This window comes from Equus caballus, chromosome 1, assembly GCF_041296265.1.
Source record: "Equus caballus isolate H_3958 breed thoroughbred chromosome 1, TB-T2T, whole genome shotgun sequence".
NCBI classification, from domain to species: Eukaryota; Metazoa; Chordata; class Mammalia; order Perissodactyla; family Equidae; genus Equus; species Equus caballus.
Window position 1 is genome coordinate 16,498,116 of NC_091684.1, and position 22,127 is coordinate 16,520,242.

Sequence of the window (22,127 nt, forward strand, 5' to 3'; positions counted from 1 at the left end):
TTGTATATTTATAAATGTCATTCACCACATTAGCAGATTAAATAAAGAAAAATACATAAGATTTCCTCAATATATACAGAAAAAATTTTTGATAAAACTTACCCATTCATAACAAAAAAAAAAACTCGTAGAAAACTAGAAGAAGAAGATAATTGCTTAAATCCCTTGAAATATACCTATAAAACTCTCAACAAAACATTCATAATAGGGAAAACCCAAGAAACTTTCCCTTTAAAATCAGCAACAAGATAAGGATGTTCCCTATCACCGTTTTTATTCAACAGTGTACTGGAGCCCCAATTCACAAGAAGACAAGAAAAGAAGTTAAAGGCATAATGACTATAAAGAAAGAACAAAACTATTATTTACAGATGTTGTAGTAGATGGTATATTCAGTGTTCCTCCCTACAGGATGCTATGTTTCTGCTCTACGGATGTCAGGCTTGGCCATCTGACTTGTTTTTGCCAACAAAAATATGAGCACAAGCTTTCTAAGCAGAAGTTTTCAGAGCAGACGCATGCTTCACTATGACCTCCTTTACTCCTGCGGTGAAACTGACTACATCCCAGTAGGGCCTGCTCCTTCACACTTGGTCACTGAGTGAAGACCAGGAGGAGAAGCGTGGCTAACTCCCAATGGACCTGTAGTGTGAGCAAGAAATAAACACCTGTTGTAAATCACTGAGATTTTGGGGTTGTTTGCTTCTGAAGCATAATTTGTCTAAGCCACAGAAAAAAATGTTAAAAATAATTGAGCATCAATGGCCACTAACATCCCAAAAATGAGAGAGAGTAGGCATTATAAGAGCCTCCTGACGGAAAAACACATCACCACTTTTGATATGGATTTGCCAAAAAATTCAACCTGAATTTGATCAAGCCTCTAGATCCAATTGCCAATTTACAAAAAATATATGTCAAATGAATATGTTTAACCATACAATGGGAATATAATCAACCACAACCAAACTGTGGGAAACTCTACAGGATAAAGAAATTTAATTTCCTCAACAAATAAATTACAAGTTAAAAACAGAAGGCGGAGCTTCTAGATTAAAAGAGATTTAAAAGACATATCAGCTGACTGTCATGTGTGAACGTTTTTGGAACTGAATTCAGACAAACAAAAAAAATGACATTTATAAATAATTGAAAACTTAAACATTGACTGGATATTTGATGATATTAACTACTGTTTATTTTATGTGTAACAATGGATTCTAGTTATGTTTTTTAAAGTTCTTACTTTTTAGAGAGACATAATAAGATAATAATATGATGTGTATAATTTTCTTCAAGTAATACAGGAGAAAAATGAGTGGAGATATAGATGAAATAAGATTGGCCAGAAATTGATAACGATTAAAGTTGAGGGATGAGTACATAGGATTCACTATATTTTTTCTTTTTTACTTTTGTATGTACTTTAAATCTTCTATAATAAGTTTTTTTAAAAAATAGAGTTTAGCAACGATAATGGCCATAAAGTCAACATACAAAAATCTGTTATATTTCCATGCACCAGCAATAAAAACAAAAAAACACATTTACAACAGCAACTAAAACTGCAAGGTATCTAAAATTAAAACTCACAAAAAATGTGCGAGATTGATAAACAGAAAATTATAAAGTTTTATTAAAAGATATTAAAGAAGACAAGTAAATCGAACTATCCTAAGTTTATAGACAGGAAGTTTCAGTTTAACAAAGATGTAAAGTCTCTCAAAAGTGACTACAGAGTGAGTGGAATTGTGACCAAAATTACAACAGAGTCTCATGGATATAAGGTGATTCAGAAATGTACATGAAAGCAAAGAGCCAAGTATAGCCAAGACACTCTCGATGAAGACAAAGGACAAAGAGGAGTGTCCTGCCTTATAACAAGACTCGCTATTACTTAAGTCTGCATGCGTCACTGTGCTAATAAATAATATTAAAACAACCACCTTTAAAAAACTCATTATAAAGTATCAGTAATTAAATAGTCAAAACTGAACGATATGCATTTAGTAGTGATTAAGACAGGTTTGAACAGAAATGAATGAATTGACCAATGAAAGAGAAGAGGAAATAAAATCCTGAAACAGATTCATGAATATATTATTCTTTTTATAAGAGAAGCGACTGTAGATCACTAGAGGAAGGAAAAACTATTCAATAAATCTGCTGGGACAATTTATTACCCATGTGGGAAAAAAGAAAAATGGATCTTACTGTACATTCAAACAAAAATCAATTCCAGATAACAACCTAAATGTGAAAAGGCAAACCTTAAAAATTATTAGAGAAAATATAGGAGAATATCCTTCTTATCTTGGGTAGGGAAAAAGCTCTTAAACGAGACACAAAAACACTAACCGTAAAAAGAAATGACAGATACTTTCAACTACAGTAAAAGTAGGAACTCTATTCAAGCACAACAGCATAAACACCAAAAAAAAAAAAAGATCAAAAGAAAACCCTGATCAGGGCCAGCCCAGTGGTGTAGTGGTTAAGTCTGAGTGCTTGCCTTCATCAGACTGGGGCTTGAGGTTCTGATCCTGGGTGCAGCCCTACAACTGCTCTTCAAGCCATGCTGTGGCAGCGTCCCACACAAAATAGAGGAAGATGGGCATAGATGTTAGCTCAGGGCCAATCTTCCTCACACACACACACAAAAAAAGAAAACCCTCGTAAACTGGCAGAAGATATTTTCAATGCGTAACAGACAAAATCCAGAATTATTAAAAGATTGAAAATAAAAAACTTCTAGAAATCAATAAGAAAAAGGTAAATTACCCAAACAACCCAGTAGCAGAATAATTAGGAGGCATTTTACAGAAAAGGAAACATATGGTCCATAAAAAGACGAAAAGATGCTCAATCACATAGGTAGTCAGGGAATGCAGATTAAGACCACAAAATATCATCTTACATCCATGAGATTGGCAAAAATTATTAATTCTGAAAACAAAGTATAGAAGAGGCTGGAGATTAATGGGGAAGTTTACAATGTGCTAATGGAAGTATAAATTAGTTTAATCACTTTGGAAAATAGTTTGTCATTATCTTCTAAGGTTCAACATTCATATGCTTATACTCAGCAATTCCACCACGCATAACTAGAGAAACTCTTGCACATGTGCACTAGGATGATCACAACAGCACTGTTTGTGATGACAAAAACTGGAAATAACCCAAATGTGCATTAACAAGAAAAAAAATTGTGGTATATTTATACATGTACGCTCAATAACATGGGTAAATTTTAAAAACAATGTTGAATGAAAAACAAGTCCCAGACAGTGTGATACCATCTTTACACAACTCAAAAACAAGCAAAAATAAACCAATATATTGTTTTAGCATGCATATAAATGATGGGCAGCTCATATATATAAATACGTGGCATAAATTTAAATAAATCACAATGAAACAAAGAAAATTATACATAAATAAGAAAATGAATCCACTAAGTCATATCTCACACATACACACAAGAAAATGAAACACAATCTAGGACAGTAAATACATTTGGGAAAAGAAAGGAAGTATGGGATAAAGGAGGAGCCCATAGCTCACACAAGTTATTGGTAATGTTCTAGTTTAGTTCACAGGTGCTCATTACGTTATTATACTTTAGAACTTACATATACTTAAGGAAGAAAAATATAATAGTTATAGGGATGGAGGGGGAAAAATACCCTACATATGCGAAGTTCATTGTGTTCTGAACTTTTAGGAAGGTAATAGTAAGTAAGAATTCTAAAGGAATGCTCAAGTAGGAAAGATACAGCAAGTTATTAATTTTAAGCATTAGATTTTCACACAAGCATAAAATCCCTTGTAATAAATATTTTTAAAGAGTAAGTGGAAAGTTAAATGGAGAGTTACAGTGTACTGCAGATGCTGCTGTACAATGCACTTAAGGCTTTATTTTCATATATATATCTCTTCAAATAAAATGGTAGGGATCTTTCTTCCCACCATACCATCAATACTTGCCCCTCCCCTTTTTCAGTTCAAATGGACTACAGGTTCTGTAAGATCTTTCATGCCCATCAGAACTGGGCAGTGATCGCTTTCCCTTTTAGTTAGCTAATAATAAGAATGAGAGACTACTGAAATTAAAGAAGGCATTTAGAGCAAATTATAGGAAGTATTTCACTCTTCAGCATATAATCAAGCTGTAGAATTTAGATGTGCACTTAAAGATTGCTGTTGCTAGCTTTAAAAGGGGCTAGATGATAATGGTATGAATATTAATACATTTGCAGCTGGCCAAAGCTCTACAATGGTAAGCAGATCTCACGCTTCAGTGCATAGACTGATTGCCTACAGGAGTCAAGAAGGACTTCCTTCACCTACTGCACAATAACTAGGGGCAGTTTGCACTGGTTATTATCACTTTTTTCTGAATCATCAAATAATGACAAGGATGGGCCAACACTGCTAGTTAGTTTAGCAAAATTTATGTTCCATGTATTTTTACGATTTTATGCACCATTCCAAATGTTTTTCAGTTACCTCTAAGTGCCACAGAAAAGCCTTAACTAAAGAATACTCTTTTTAGCTATAGAACTGCACAAATAATAGTTAAGCAGAAAGAAGGAAAATTTTCACCCAAAGTCCTAGTACACAAACTCAAATGCTATTAAAATTTAGGTCTGTTTCATCACAGTCTGGTGTTTCCGTATAATAGTGATTATGTAATCTTGCCTCCTAGTTTTTTCTTTTGCTTAATGCTACCATATACAATTCCCCCAGTTGTTTGCACATGCCAATTAATACCACTGAAGATAATATGTAGTAGTCCAAGTGGCCATAGTACAGTTAACTTAATCACTCATTTATGGTACAGCATTTAAGTTGTTCCTATTTTTTTTCTACCATAAACAACATTTCTAGGAACACCTTTATGCATAAAGCTTCTTCTGAACTTGGAATTATTTTCCTTGCGATAGAGCTCATAAGTGGAATTATTCGGTCAAATAGCATAAACATTTTAAGGTGCTCACAATAATTTTATATACACCTAATTGCATTCCAAATATATGCAAAGTATACTGCCACTGCAATGCATGAATTCTCTCTGTACTGCACTCACGCCAATCTGGACTATGGTCATTTAAGAATATCTTTCAAAATTTGACAGAAAAATAATATTCAGTGGTTTTAATCTGCATTTAATCAATAAGCAATATAACTGAATTATCTTGTTTTATTCATCTTGGTATCCCTGGTAACTTGCACAGTGTATGGCATAAAGTAGGCATTTAATATATGTTTGTTGGATAAACACATGAACGAAAAACTATTGATTTTAGTGTTTTCTTGTTGATTTTTTATCAGCTGATTGTTTGATAAACTGTTATCCCTTGTTTGTCATAATTACTATAAATTTCTCCCAGTTTATCATTCCATGTTGACTTTTTTGACACATGGAATATTAAATCTTCTATGTTAAGTCTATTAATCTTATCCTTTTTGGTTTCCTAATCACGCCAGAGGTTTAATAAGTAGTTGTTTCTACTTTTTGCTAGTTTTTCCATGGTTTGACTTTCTTAATATTATTTGTCTATATTAATTCATAAGAAAATTATTTTAGTGCCATTTAAACACAAAAATACTATTTTTAGAGATACACAGGTCATCCTCTTTCATACACAATTTATTTCTGAAAGTAGGTTTGAAAGCTGAACATATGAAAGCAGAATTTCACCTTTCTAATTATGCCTTTCCTTAGTCCAGGCCACCAGCAGACAGGTGAGAACCTTCACAAGTGTATAAGGCTCACCAGAGAGACCTGTTGAGGAGGAGGTAGGAGAGAGAGGCGTCCTGCCAGCATCTCCGTTACTCCAAATCCTAGGTTGGCTGGATTAGGCAGCTCCCTTACCACATATTTTTTATCATCTTCCACACCGTCACATCAAAAGATGTTGCTTATAAAGGTAAACATATGAAAATTTTAAAAAAACCTGTATTACGATATCAAAGATACTAACGAATTTTGAAAATGATTACTTTAATATTATATATGGCTTGTACAATAAGCAAAATTATTTCAAAGTTTAGGGACATTTACAAATAGGCAAATTTACATCAGAATATAACTTTTAAAATAATCAATTGATTCTATCATCAAAATTTCCCTTTTATTTACTAAGAAGCTTTAATAACTATCGTATGTGCCAAGAATTCACAAAACAAGGGATCTCTATTTAGCTTGAAGGCTACATAATCAATGTTGTAGAGACACTTCTGTTAGTGAATAAATGATGACGTTTCACCAGAAAAGATGAGGAGTCAACAGAAATATTCAATAAAATACATAGCTAAGAATGATCCTGGAATCAAATGAGGATTTTCATATTTTATAAACGTTAGAAAAAGAGAGGGCTGGGGCTGGCTGGTGGCAGAGTGGTTGAGTTTGTGTGCTCTGCTTTGGCAGTCTTGGGTTTGCAGGTTCAAATCCCAAGCACAGACCTGGCAGTGCTCGTCAAGCCATGCTGTGGCAGCATCCCACATAAAAGAAGAGGAAGATTGGCACTGATGTTAGCTCAGCAACAACTTTCCTCAAGCAAAAAGAGGAGGATTGGCAACAGATGTTAGCTCAGGGCCAATCTTCCTCACAAAAAAAAAAAAGAGGAGAGGAATGTTATTGGTCACCTATAGATACACAATTATTTGACCAGTATTTTCCAGAAACTTTAGAACTGAGAGCTGGTTATACGTGTCCACTTTGAGTTCATTCTTGTTGATGTCAAAGAGTACTGCAAAGTAAATGTGCATTATTTTCTCAATGTAGCCTAGATAACAATTCCTATTACTTTACTAAATGATGATTATTCTAAGTAATGGTACAGAAATACTCCCACAAGTATTTAAGAATACATTTATAAAGATGTTTCTAATTATAAATATTTAGAAACTCTTACACATCTATCAGTGGGAGATAGGTTACATAAATATGGCATCTCCATACACTGGCATTAAAAAGAATGAAGTTGATCAGTACAAACTAACATGGGAACTGTCTATAACATTTTCCTAATTAACAAAACAAATTACAGACCAGTAAGTGTGACCTCAGTTTTTGCTAAACACACACACATGTGCACGCACACATACACACAGAGATAGGTAAATTCTGAAAGGATACGTGCCAAACTTTTAACGATGGTTACATCAAGGGTTTCTGGACTGAGGTGATGAGAGAGGAGACTTTGATGTTTTACATTTTTGTAGTGTTTGAATTTTTTATTCAATCAACAGCCTACTCTTATAATTTAAAAATATCTCTATATATTTGGCAAAGTAAAAAATATACACATGTGTAAATATACATATTTATCTGTGTATCCTTTAGAGAGGCTGGAAGTATTTTAATACCATCATGTGTTTATGCCTTCTTATAAATCTTAAGGACCACCAATGTGACCTCCATGAGGAACTTAACCTGATGACTTTTTCACTGAAGAGGCAACAGCACTGATTTACTACTTCATATAAATACATTTAGAGTCTCTCAGTAGCAGGTGTATATTAACTTTTGTGCATTTTCCATTGCAAATTTGCTCTTTAAAAAACCACACTATCTTCAAATGTTCAGAAGGAAAATCTCATGCTGTTGACTTGGCAGCTTCATTTCTGAGACCAACTTTCTGTTGTATTAAACAAGCACAAACACTGGTTATAAAAAATGTTAAACCATTCTAGAAAGAAGTTTTGTGGGTAAGGAAAATCTCTCAAATGTTTCAAGTTGTCTGGATCTTACTATTTGGAATAAATAAAAAGTCATGATCAAGAACTGTATTTTGGTGACCCTGGTGACCCTGGTGTTGGATAGCAATAAAAATAACAAGCGCTGGGAATTTGAAGGGGCCCAATATACAACACACATCTTTCCTGGCTGACTTCTGCCCAATTGAGAAATAAGGAAGACCAAGATGTACATTTACTACTAATATAGCAGATACTGAGGAATGTGGCTTATATCTGCAAGCAAAGGACTTACAATGAACCCCAGAATTAGACGAACCTAACTTAAACCATTATGCCACAAGCTTTCTCTCATGGAGTCCTACCACTGTAAATCTTAAGGCATGGAGGAGCTAGTGGAACACACTCTCTCTGAGGCAGGCCCACTTCCAAAGAGATAGGGAAAAGGAAGGAGCTGAGCTCCAGTTTACCCTTCCAAATTCACAAATCAGACTGAGTCACTCCTCTTCACCTTAGAATACGAAAGGGAGGTGCTATGGGGAAGGGTAGGAGGGTTAAACCAGTAAAGGTTTTTCCACATGGAAGGAAAAAAATCAAGAGTGGAAAGAATTCCATGGGGCTACCCTGGTGGTTAGAGCACACTATGTCTTTGCAAATAACACTGAAAATACATGAAGAAATTTTATCTTCTTTGTAGTGAAAATAAAATTTTATGTAGACTCAATTACTGGAACAAATATTTATTCAACACTATGTGCTCTTGACTGTGCTAGATGCAGAGACTGATAGAAAAATAAACAAGCAGAGGGAGTTCCTAGTCCAGTGGGATAGACTGATACACATAACTATCATAGAATAGGATTAATGATACAATAGAACTATAACTATTTTCTCTATGAACTCAGAGAAAGGAACAGTAGAGGAAAGCTTTCATAATTTATTACATTCATTTATTTGTCCATTTATTTATTCAACACCTACTATATGCCAAGCTCTGTACCAAAGTATTAGGTTGTGAGTCTACAATAATGAATAAAGTAGACAGGATCCCTCCTCTTATTGAGCACATGGTGGAGAGAGACATTAACAAAATAAAGCATATAAATATGTAATTACAAAATGGCATCTGTGCTATTAGGAAAAATAACAGAGGTTACAAAATTTAGATTACAGGGTAGTGGGGGCTTCTCTGAGGAAACATTTTAACTGAGACCTAAAGCATGGGGTATGTCCCACCAGGCAGGAGACAGGCAGGCAGAGAGGTGAACAGATAGTTTCAGAAGGAAAGGTACAGACGTCTTTAGGCAGAAGAAGGCTTGGAGTGCTTGAGGGAGCAGAACGAGAAGAGTACCATTGAAAATAAGCGGGGATGAGGTCAGAGGCCATATTGTGACAAGTCATGTAGGCCACACTAAGGACTTCAGGTTTCATTATGTTCATTATGAAGCCATTGAGTGATTTTAATAAGGAGGATGACATGATTTAACTTACAACGAGTTGAAAGGTACAAAAGTGGATGAGGGGAGAGCAAAGGAGAGACTGTTACTGTGATCCAGGTGAGAGAGGACTGTGCTAGAACTAGGACATCAGCAATGGAGACAGACGAGAGGAAGGGTTCAAACTTGGTGAGGGACCAGGGTAGGGTGAGAATGATGAGATTTGTCAACATGTCAAAAATGCCTGCTACATTTTGGATTTGAGCAATACTGTCCCCAAAATGAAATATGAGCTGGGTCTTGACGACTACACTGGAATTTAGCTAAGGGAGAAGAAAGAGAAGAAAGGGAGAAGGATACAAAGGTGTGAAGGCTTGTGGCATATTCACACTTCCACAAATAGTACTCTGATGCACTAGCAGTGTAGGGTGTGTGATAGAAATGCAGGGAGATAATGCACAGGCACACATCACAAAGGCCCTTGAACTTTGTTTCCATTTTTGTTTGTCTAATCAGGGCAGCATCACTTCAGATCTATTCCTATGTTTACATGAGATTGTTGGGAATTCAGGACTGGAGCTGAGAAAAAAGAGTTTAGGGACAAAGATTTGGAGATTGTCTATGGATGATAACTAAAATCATTAGATCAGATGAGAAGCCTACAGAGTACACATTAAGAAGACAATCAACAATTAACCTCTAGGGACCCTCTGCGTTTAAGGGACAGGTAAAATTTAAAATGAGAAAGAAGCGTGAATATGAAATCCACAAAGATAATATGAAATAAAAATGAAATCATGAGGGGCCCACCCAGTGGTGTAATGGTTAACTTTGTACACTCCACTTCGGGAGACTGGGGTTTGCCGGTCTGGATCCCTGGCGTAGACCTGTGCACTGTTTATCAAGCTACATATAAAGTAGAGGAAGATGGGCACAGATGTTAGCTCAGGGCCAATCTTCCTCGATAAAAAGAGGAGGATTGGCGGCGGATGTCAGCTCACTCAGGGTTAATCTTCCTCAAAAAATAAATAAATAAATTATGAGTAATTAAATAATTATAATGCTATCTAATAATTATAGAACATTTACTGTGTGCCAAGCATTGTTCTAAGGGCTTTATACATATTAAATCATTTAATTTTTACTACAATCCTGTGAGGTAGGTGCTATTATTAACCTAGTTTCATAGATGTGGAGACTGAGGCATAGACAAGTTAAACTGCTTGTCCCAGGTCACCAACTGAGTAAATACCAGAGCTGGGATTCAAAGGGGCTTGTAAATCTTAAACTCTATGCTTATGGCCTCTCAAGACCCTGAGCTTTATCACTTCTCCTCCCTAGACTATATGAAAAACTAGCTCAGTCATAGTTATACAAATCTGGGAAGCTTCTTATGAATTAATCTAACCTCTGGCTTAATTGTTAATCATAGCAATATTCTACAAGTTAGCTGTCTTAACATCTGCTAATTAAGGATCCCACACTCTTCAAAATGGAATCTTTTAAATAAACAGACATCTTGGTTTTTATATATAGGGAAAAATCCCCTAAAGCAGAGACCATTAAACCATTATGAATAATGTAAAGTACTGGTTCTCTACATTGATAGATGACATCGAGACAGAATCCAACACATAACCTAAACATGGCAGATTAACTTAAAAAAACATAATCATCATTAAAGAATTTCAATAATATAGACAGAATAAAATATATATCAAAATTTTCTAATTACTAAAAGTAGAAACAATAAGCTCATACAGGTGAACAAATAATTTTTTTGTAATGACTTTCTTATGGGTTAAAGTTTAATAAAAATAGAAATATAGCTACAATAACCTTAAAATAAAACTGGTTCTCAATTGGGAACTATTTGGCCCACACCCCCTCTGCCCAAGGGACATTTGGCAATGTCTGGAGACATTTTGGTTGGTACAGCTGCGGGGAGTGGTGCTACCGGCATCTAGTGGGTCGAGGTGAGGGATGCTGCTAATCGTCTTACACGGCATAGGACAGCCTCCTCCAAGAAGAATAACCTCACCCCAAATGTCAATAGTGCCAAGTTTGAGAATCCCTGCTACAAAAATAGCATCCAAACCAGTAGCAGTTCAACCCCAAAAAATAAGAAAAGGGCAACCATTACAGAATTCAGTATACATTTGAACACACAGATGAAAAGTGACTATTCTATTCCAAAATTAAAGCATAAAAACAACTTAATTTTGGCTTTCATGAAAAGTTGAATAAATGTCATATCATTTCTTGCCATCATTAGCTTCTTGTTATTGCACTAATTATGAGTCTGAAGCCCTCTTTCCTAAAATCTTTACACTTCATACCTTGACTCTGCTCTTCACATTTGAAATAAGCTTTATGAAACATACCAGAAGGAAAACTAAGTTACAGATATCAAACAATTTAAAGTGGGAATTGATAAATATTGGTATTTCATTTAAAAACTGCTAAAATGCAAAGACTGGACTAGGTATCCGGACTGATGTTTCTTTCTATGCAAATTTCCTCTGTCACCATTTGTGAAGGAAAAAGCACTCTCTAACAGACTTTGTGTGTTTAATTTTAACCCAGGGCAAATTTTTATAACTGAGTGATAAACCCACAAACTGGAGTTCATGTTGAAATCTCTTACACTACTAACTATAATGATACCAGTGGGCATTACCACTTTTAAAAGTGTTAAAAAAATCAATGAGCAGATTGTCATTACAGAAACTCATTCTGCATCACACATATCACCCAAGAGATTGATATTTCATGCTTATAAAACTTAACATAAAATTAAATTGCAAATATTTTCTCACAATCTACTAAAATTATGGTCTAAGGCAATACATTGCTAATATGAAGCATTTGTTCAGCTCTAGTGGACATATTTCCTATATGATTTATATGAAAGAAGGCTTCATTTGCTTCTTCATGGATTCAGTAACGAAGTTTCTTTTCTTATATTAAGCCTAAAAAGTATAGGAACTTCTCTAAAATTAAGCCAGCAACTACAACACTGAATTAACAATAAATAATAGTCAAATTAATGAACTGGGGGGGGTTCTCCTTGTGTATATGACTATGTTATTTCAAACATCAGTTATTCTTTCATTATCCAAGTACATAAAAAGCATCTAAATATTCCATACAAAAATACACTTTCATTCTTTAGGCACAAAACCAGAGTAACACATTTCAAGTACAATAGTAGACTGTGATTTCTTTCTCCCCAAATCTGGATAGATAAAAAATAATTTCAATTATTTTTTTAAAAAGTTAGGAATAACAAACAGAAAGGAGAGTTGTGGAACCGATACTCTGTCTTAGTCTATTAGGATATGAAGAACAGAGTCCACCAGGTATAAGGAAAGATAAAACTGATTTCAGTATCATCAACCTGATGCATGGTGAAACTTAACGTGTAGAACTTCCTAGCCAGTGAAGTGTTTGCTTATTAGCAAGTTTCAGAACACACATAGAAGGAAATAATGTCTTCATCTGGAACTTAAAAAAAAAACTATGCATTTAGTTTTATGCTGAAATCTACCTGACAACTTGAAAAATTACCAGATTTTATACCAAAATATAATAGGCCATTCTTACCTTAAGCATTCAGCATCATTTTGAGGCTTTTCATTGATTTTTACTTTTTCTGCCTCCAGGTACTTGGTAGTACAAATGGCTTCATTCCTTTTATCTTCAAAAACTAAACAGTTAAGAAAATTCTTAGTCTTTTAAAAATTAAACATAAAGTCTATCTTAATTCATAAGAACAATACTCTAATGTTTGGTGCTTCATGTAAAACCTATGTACTAATGATTTTTATTTTTCTACTTTACTATAGCAATTAAAGGCACAAAAAAGATCTTAAAAAAATTTCTGACATTAGAAACACCAGATCTAGCACTGATCCATTCAGTGTTTTACCTCCTCCTTTTTTATACCAATAGTAGTACTATATCCCAATAGGTTAATATATTTTTAAAGAATAATATGACCCTGCCATGTGTATGTAACTATACTCACTGATAAAATTAACTAACTCCTAAAGGTAATACCTTTAAGTTTTCTCTGCAGAGTAAATAATTCTTGTATTAATTCACTCTTTTGTTTTTGAAGTTCATTTAACTGGCCACGATCATGTCCCATTGACTTCAGTTCTAGGAACAAATAGATAAACAAAAACCAAATTTTAACTATTTATGCTTTGCATTAAGTATGTCAGCAATTATTAACTTTTTCTCATGTAGTAAAAGTTTGAGCAACATATGGTGAATTTTGAGCCCCAACTGGCTTCTCTTGGCCACCTAGACACTAATAAACTGACTAGAATTCGTTAAGCAATAACTGGATACTAAAGAATAAGCTAGTTGATGGTTAGGCTACCAAAAGAGAATTCAAAATAATGTATTATCACTAAGTAAAACAAACTTCCCAAGACATAATAAGAAAACTCTATCCTTCATAACTAAAACATATTTGAAATGACACTGCATAGTACTCACTACAGTATATGGTTACAAGCTTCCACAATATTGCTAATATTGTTTTCTCTACCTAGAATTCCTTTCCTCCTTTTATCCCCACAAAAACTCCAATTCATCCTTTAAGATTCATTTCCTAATTTCTCAAATATTCTTTCTCTGCTGTACCTTCTGGGACTCCATTACACATTTTTATGGACTAAGTGTTTGTGTCCCCTCCAAATTCATATGTAGAAACCTAATCTCCAACGTGATGGTAATTGGAGGTGGGGCATGTATCAGTACATGATAGACATTTGAGTTATTTCCACTTTTTGGTTAACCTAAATAATGCTGCTTTGAACACTGATGTAGCTTCTTGTATGGACATATGTTTTCAATTCTCTTGAAATACCTTGGAATGGAATTGACAGATCCTAAACTCTAGTTTAACATCTAGTTAACATCTAGTTAAACTCTAGTTTAACATTTTGAGAAATGCCCAAACCGTTTTCCAAAGCAGTTGCATCATTTTATGTTCCTATCAGCAATGTATGAGGTTTGCAATTTCTCCACAGCCTCTCCAACACTTTTTTGTTTTTTGAGGAAGATTAGCCCTGAGCTAACATCTGCTGCTGATCCTCCTCTTTTTGCTGAGGAAGACTGGCCCTGAGCAAACATCCGTGCCCATCTTCCTCCACTTTATATGTGGGATGCCTACCACAGCATGGCGTGCCAAGCGGTGCCATGTCCGCACCCGGGATCTGAACCAGCAAACCCCAGGCTGCCGAAGCAGAATGTACGAATTTAATTGCTGCGCCACAAGGCCAGCCCAGAAGCACAAGAGTTTTTAATTTTGAAGTCCAATTTATCTGTTCTTTGGTTGCTTGCGTACATCTAAAAAAACATTCCTTAATCCAAGGTCATGAAGATCTACATCTGTGCTTTTTTCTAAGAGTTTTTATTTTTAGCTTTTAAATTTAGGTTTTTGACCCATTTTGAGTTAATTTTTGTGTATAATGTGAGGTAGATATCCACATTCATTTTTTTGAGTGTGTATATCCAGTTATCTAGCACCATTATTTAAAAGACTATTCTTTTCCCATTAACCTGTCTTAGCATCCTCGTCAAAAATCAATTGACCATACATGTATGAGTTTATTTCTGGACTCTCAATTATATTCCTTTGATCTATATGCCCATACTCATGCCAGTACCACACTGTTGTGATTACTGCAGCTTTGTAGTAAGTTTGAAATCATAACATGTGAGTTCTCCCACTCTGTTCTTTTTCAAGATTGTTTTGGCTATTCTTGGTCTTTCCCATTTCCAAATGGATTTTAGGGTTAGTTTGTCAATTTTTACAAAACGCCAGCTGGGATTGTGATAGAGGTTGCATTGAATCTGTAGGTCACTTTTAGGAGTACTGCCACCATAACAATATTAAATCTTCTAATTCATCAACTTAGGATGTCTTTCCATTTACTTAAATCTACTTTAATTTTCTTCACCAACGTTTTTTCTAGTTTTAGTGTACAAGTCTGGCACTTTTGTAAAATATATTCCTAAGTATTTTATTATTTTTGATGCTATTGTAAATTGAACTGTTTTCTTAATTTCATTTACAAATTATTCATTGTTAGTATATAGAAATGTAATTGATTTTTGTATATTGATCTTATACCCTGCAACCTTGCTGAACTTATCAGCTCAAAAGGTTTTCCTGTGGATTCCAGAGGATTGTCTATGCACAAGATTATGTTATCTTCAAATAGAGATAGTTTTACTTCTTCCTTTCCAATCTGGATGCTTTTATTTCATTTTCTTGCCTGATTGTCCTGGCTGAAATCTCTAGTACACTGCTGAATAGAACTGGCGAGAGTCAATATCTCTGTCTTCTTCCTGATCTGAGGTGGGAAACTTTCATTCTTTCATCAGTAAGAATGACATTAGTTATGGGTTTACCCTAGATGCCCTTTATCAGTTTGAGGATAGTGCCTTCCATGCCTAGTTTATTGAATGTTTTTTATCATGAAAGTGTGTTAGATCTTGCCAAATGCTTTTTCTGTCTTTGCTTATTTTGTATATATTCCATTTATCTCTTTATTAAATTCATGTCCTTGAATATATTTATAATATTTATAAGAGCAATTTTAAAGTCTTCTCTGCTAATTGCATCATCTCTGTCATTTCTGGGTATGTTTTTATTAATATAATTTCCTCCTTGCTTGAGTTACAATTTGCTGGTTCTTCACATGTCTAGTGATTTTTGATTGGATACTAGGCATTGTGCTATTTTGTTGAAAGTTTGAGATTTGCTATGTTCCCCTGAAGCATGTTGATGCTTATTATTTAGCAGGCAGTTAAGAAACTTGTGAATCAGCTTCAGGCCTGGTTTTTAAGATTTCTCCCCACTAGGGGAACATTTTCCTTATGCTAACATCTATGCCAATCTTCCTCCTCCCCCCGACCAAGTCCCAATAGATGTTGTGTACAGTTCTAAGTTCTTCTAGTTCTTTCATGTGAGCTGCCTGTCACAGCATGTTTACTGACAGATGAGTGGTGTGGTTCTGCACCCGGGAACCAAACCTGGGCCACTGAAGTGGAGCATTCTGAACTTTAACCACTAAGCCATCAGGGCTGGTTCAATTAAGATTTTTTTTAGTAGTGGGTTTAGAATAGCCTTAAATCTAAGGCTAATTTAATCCCACTATTAAGGCAGGACTCTTCTATTTCATGAGATTTTCCTATTCTGACAGGATGAAACATGAATGTCCCTTAGTCCTGTGTGAGCTCTTAGAATTGTTGACTTTACCACTCCCCAGCAGTTTTTCTTTACTTGGCCTAGTGGAGTTTTCCCTATATATGCACAGAATAATACACAGCCAAAGACTCAAAGCAACCTCTATTTAGATTTCTGGAGATTCTTCTTGGTGTAGTTTTTTTCCTCTCAAGTACATAGACCTGAAAATTCCAGCTAACTCAGCCTCCCTGAACTCCAGTCTTTGTATCCTCAACTCAATCAGACCACTTTGCTTTGCTTAAGTTCCCTCTCCCAGTGCTGCTGTCCAAAACCTGCATCCAGGTAGAAAGCTGGGGCAATCACAGAGCTTACCTCATTTGTTTCCCTTCTCTCAGGGATCACAGTCTTACACTGTCTCTTGTCCTTAATATCTACAAATAGTTTTTCACATTTTTTCTCCAGTTTTCAGTTGTTTGTGTCGGGGGAAAGTTCCATAAAATTGCTCCTTCATCATCATAAGTGGAAGTTCTCCACATAATATTTAAATTATCCTTTTACTTATCTATCTTCCACATTAGACCATAAACTCCTCAAAAACAGGAACTAAGCCTCATTCATCTTTAAACCCCAATTCTTGCACAGTGCCTGGCACAGTATATACAGGACACACAGCACATTCTCAAGAAAGCATATTGAACTGAACTAAAATAAGTCATAAAATTGACTTTAAAGTTTTTTATGATCCACAATGCTTTTGCCCACAAATGTAGAGGATAAAAAACAGACAATTTTACGAAAAGAAAATTAATATACTCACATTTGTGCTTCTGCTCCTTTAATAAACAAAAATTTAAAACACAAACATAACTACATGCTAATAATAAATAGAGGTATTGCAGGATATCATAACATAATCTTTAAAAGATAAAAAATGATGCAATATTTTATTCATTATTAGTTGACTTATTAGACAATCTATGATAAAACATTTTTGTAAAACTTAGGCAAGAATGATGGAGAAATTTTGGATTTCAACATTTCTAAGGGAAAGAACATATTATTTTTCTTAGTCCTTTCTAGGCTAAATTGAAAAGGCATAATCCCAAGATTGATTCTTCCAAGAAAAAATAAAACAAATTTCTTTTTTTAAATTTTTTTTTCAGATATACATCATATTTCGAATTCTGTATACATTACATCATGTTCACACTGAACACTAATTATAGTGCATTCCCTCACATGTGACCCTAATCGCCCCTTTTGCCCTTCCCCCTGCTCCCTTCCCCAATGGTAACCACCAGTCCAATCTCCAATGCTATGTGTTTCTGTTTTTTTATAGTCGTTTTTATCTTCTACTTATGAGTGAGATCATATGGTATTTGACTTTCTCCCTCTGACTTATTTCACTCAGCATAATACCCTCAAGGTCCATCCATGTTGTCACAAATGGCCGGATTTTGTCATTTCTTATGGCTGAGTAGTAGTCCATCGTGTATATATACCACATCTTCTTTATCCATTCGTCCCTTGATGGGCACCTAGGTTGCTTCCAAGTCTTGGCTATTGTGTATAATGCCACAATGAACATAGGGGTGCAAGTATCTCTATGCCTTTGTGTTTTCAAGTTCTTTGGATAAATACCCAGCAGTGGGATAGCTGGATCATATGGTAGATCTAGCCTTAATTTTCTGTGGATACTCCAAACTGCTTTCCATAGTGGCTGCACCAGTTTGCACTGCCACCAGCAGTGAACAAGGGTTCCCTTCTCTCCACACTCTCTCCAACATTTATTGTTTCCTGTCTTGTTAATTATAGCCATGCTGACCAGAGCGAGGTGATACCTCATTGTAGTTTTGATTTGCATTTCCCTGATAGCTAATGATGTTGAGCATCTTTTCACATGCCTGTTGGCCATCTGTATATCTTGCTTGGAGAAATCTCTGTTCAGATCTTTTGCCCATTTTCTAATTGGATCGTTGGGTTGTTTTTTGTTGAGCTGTATGAATTCTTTGTATATTTTGGATATTAACCCCTTATCTGATATGTGGTTTGCAAATATCTACTCCCAATTGTTAGGTTGTCTTTTCGTTTTGTTGATGGTTTCCTTTGCTGTTCAGAAACTTTTTAGTTTGATGTAGTCCCATTTGTTCATTTTTTCTTTGTTTCCCTTGCCCGGTCAGACATGGGACTTGAAAACATGCTGCTCAGACTAATATCATAGCGCACACTGCCTATGTTTTCTTCTAGAAGTCTCATGGTTTCGGGTCTTACATTCAAGTCTTTAATCCACTTTGAGTTAATTTTTGTGCATGGTGTAAGGGAATGGTCTACTTTCATTCTTTTGCATGTGACTGTCCAGTTTTCCCAACACCATTTATTGAAGAGACTCTCCTTTCTCCATCGTATGCTCTTGGCTCCCTTGTTGAATATTAGCTGTCCATAAATGTGTGGGTTTATTTCTGGGCTCTCAATTTTGTTCCATTGATCTGTGTGTCTGTTTTTGTGCCAGTACCATGCTGCTTTGGTTACTATGGCTTTGTAGTATAATTTGAAATTGGGGAGTGTGATACCTCCAGCATTGTTCTTTTTTCTCAGGAATCCTTTGGCCATTCGGGGTCTTTTATTGTTCTATATAAATTTTAGGATTCTTTGTTCTATTTCTGTAAAAAATGTTGTTGGAACTTTGATAGGGATTGCGTTGAATCTATAGATTGTTTTAGGAAGCATGGACATTTTACCAATGTTAATTCTTCCAATCCAAGAGCACGGAATATCTTTCCATTTCTTTGTGTCTTCTTCGATTTCTTTCAACAATGTCTTACAGTTTTCAGTGTACAGATCTTTCACCTCTTTTGTTAAGTTTATTCCTAGGTATTTTATTCTTTTTGTTGCAATTGTAAATGGGATTGTATTCTTAATTTCTCTTTCTGCTACTTCGTTGTTAGTGTATAGAAACACAACCAACTTTTGTACATTGATTTTGTATCCCCCAACTTGACTGTATTCCTTTATTATTTCTAAAAGTTTTTTAGTGGACTCTTTAGGGTTTTCTAGATATAAAATCATGTCATCTGCAAAGAGTGATAGTTTCACTTCTTTTCCAATGTGGATCCCTTTTCTTTCTTTTTCTTGCCTGATTGCTCTGGCTAGGACTTCCAATACTATGTTAAATAAGAGTGGTGACAGTGGGCATCCTTGTCTTGTTCCTGTTCTTAGAGGGATAGCTTTCAGTTTTTCTCCATTGAGAATGATATTTGCTGTGGGTTTGTCATATATGGCCTTTATCACGTTGAGGTATTTTCCTTCTATATCCATTTTATTTAGAGTTTTTATCATAAATGGATGCTGTATCTTGTCAAATGTAAAACACATTTCTTATGAAGCTTACATAACAGAAAAAAAAAAAATCTCTGTTTGTGGTAATAACTTTTCCCCCACTTCTCTATTGCCTTATATTAATTTTGTTATTACTTTTATTTTACAGCTTTACTGAGGTATAATTGACACGGGGAGAACTTTTTACTTCTTCCACTGCCTAAACCCCACAAAGTTATAATCAATAGCTAGGTTTTATGGCTATGAATATTAAACAAAATTAAGATAATAAAAATTCATTCCCAACTTTTGACATGTGAGTTGTCTTTCTCATATGACTGTACATTGCTTATCATTAAGGGATATTAGCAAGCAAAGAATGTATTGTGCTTCTTATGTAACATCCAAGAAAAACTGATTCACCAACTTGGAGAAATGAGTAAGGGGGACATTTTGAGAAAAATGTTACGACAATCATTATAGTCATTACTTTGAAGCTAAGTGATGACCCTTTTATCTATGAATAACCAGATGTTTAAAATGAATAAATATTTAGCAATTCCACAAATATATACTGAATACCAATTACTCCAAACTTCTAGTTGCTCAGGCCAAAAACCTTGGAATCAACTTGAACACCTCTCTTTCTCTCACACCCACATCTACACAATTATGAAATCCCACTTTTTTATCTTCAAAACATATCCAGAATCTGAACACCTCTCATCAATTTGCTTGTTACATCCCTGATCCAAGCCATCATCATCTCTGGTCTCGATTACAGCAACAGACTTCTAGGCTTTCGTTTCTGCTTTTACCTCTATTAAGTGTGTTTGCAATAGCAGCCAGAGCGATCCTGTTAAAATATGTGAGACCCTTCATTCCTTTGGTTAAAACCTTTCAATGGCTTCTGATCTCACCAGAGTAAAAGCCAAAGTCTTTTGAATGGCCAATAAGGTTTTAAATGATCTGAATTCTTGTCAGCTCTGTGACCTCAAGACCTCTCCTTCTACTCTAGTGACATTAGGCTCTTCGCTTTTCCTCAAAATCAGATTAGGCACAATCTCCCTTCGGGGGTCTTTGTATTAGCTATCTCTTCTGTCAGAAATGCTCTTACCCTAGATATTGATGTGGCTCATTCGCTTACCTCTTTCAGTTCTTTATTCAAACCTCACCTTTTCAGTGAGGCCTTCCCAGGACATCCATCTAAAACTGTAACACATACATACACACACACACACACACACACACACAGGGGTATGCCAACCCTGCCCTGAATCTTTCTATCCTCTTCCTTCTCTTTTTTTCTCCTCAGCCCTTATCACTATTTAACATATTTCTAATTAATTCATTCATTATAGTTAATTTTTATCAGTCTCCCCTACTGGAATGTAGGCTCCATGTGGGCAGGGATATTTTTTTTCCTTTTTTGCTTGCTGCAGTATCACCAATGCCTAGCACAGTGCCTGATACACAAAATGCACAAAAAATTACTACTGAATGAACGCACTAAGCAGATTTTAGAAATACATTGATGAACAAAATGGTCATAGTTCCTGTCTTTCAGGAGGTTTACACATTAGTGGGGTAGATATATATGAACCAAACAATAAAAGAAGTAATTACAATACTTTCAAGAAAAAGTATAGAGAACGACAAGAGAACCAGAGGAACTGACCTAATATGGGATGAAGGGGTACACATCAGAGAAGGATTACCTGAGGAAGTAATATTTGAGCTGAGATCAGAAGAATGATTGAGTTAAGCAGATAAAGGATAAGAAAAGTATTCAAGTAGAGCATATTCAAAGGTCCTGAGGCAGGAGGAAGCATGACACAATCTAAGGAACAAAAGAGGCAAGTTGGCTTTAGCACAAAGAGCAAGGCCCACTGGGAAGGCTGGAAGGTGGGCAAACATTAGGTTGTTCAGGGATGGCAAAACAAAGTATGGAACTTGGTTTCCTCTGTTTATCATGACATTTTTAAACAGAACATAACTAAATTATGAAGTTTATTGTAATAATCTAGTACTAATAATTTCTTTTAAAAATATGAGTGTTAACATTTTGGCAACGTCAAGGAATGAGAACAGAATCCAACTCCAGTGTTAAAAATTAATAAATCAAAGAAGATGTGTGGCAGTGGACAAAACACTCCTGAGTAGTAGAAAATAACTAAACAGCAATGGAAAGTTGTGTGTGAAGATTATTCAAAACCTAATGAAACTGGCTGACTAACCACATTATGGGCTAAAAGCTCAATGGGAACGGTCAGAGAGGGAAGCCAAGGCGAGAGAAATCAAGAGTCAGGAAATAAGAGATGTTGTGGTACAAATGAGAAGAAAGAATGGAAGAGCCATCACTGACAGGAAAGAAGACAGACAGAAACTAAAACTCCTCTGGGAAGAATATGGCTCCTAATGTATGTTTAAAATTTGAACAACTGCTTTCTTCACCACCACCACCA

The 22,127-nt window shown here is 35.2% G+C and overlaps 1 protein-coding gene across 4 annotated transcripts in view; it reads right to left on the reverse strand.

Moving 5' to 3' along the window:
* The window catches only part of CCDC172 (coiled-coil domain containing 172), a 66,931-nt gene that overhangs the window by 13,059 nt on the left and 31,745 nt on the right, over window positions 1-22,127 (reverse strand). For all 4 annotated transcript variants that reach the window (XM_023638778.2, XM_023638780.2, XM_023638779.2 and 1 more), the window contains 2 exons: window positions 13,200-13,301; window positions 12,744-12,846 (listed from right to left, as the gene is read on the reverse strand). In XM_023638778.2, the coding sequence (XP_023494546.1) occupies window positions 12,744-12,846; window positions 13,200-13,301 (205 nt within the window). The remainder of the gene's footprint in view (window positions 1-12,743; window positions 12,847-13,199; window positions 13,302-22,127) is intronic.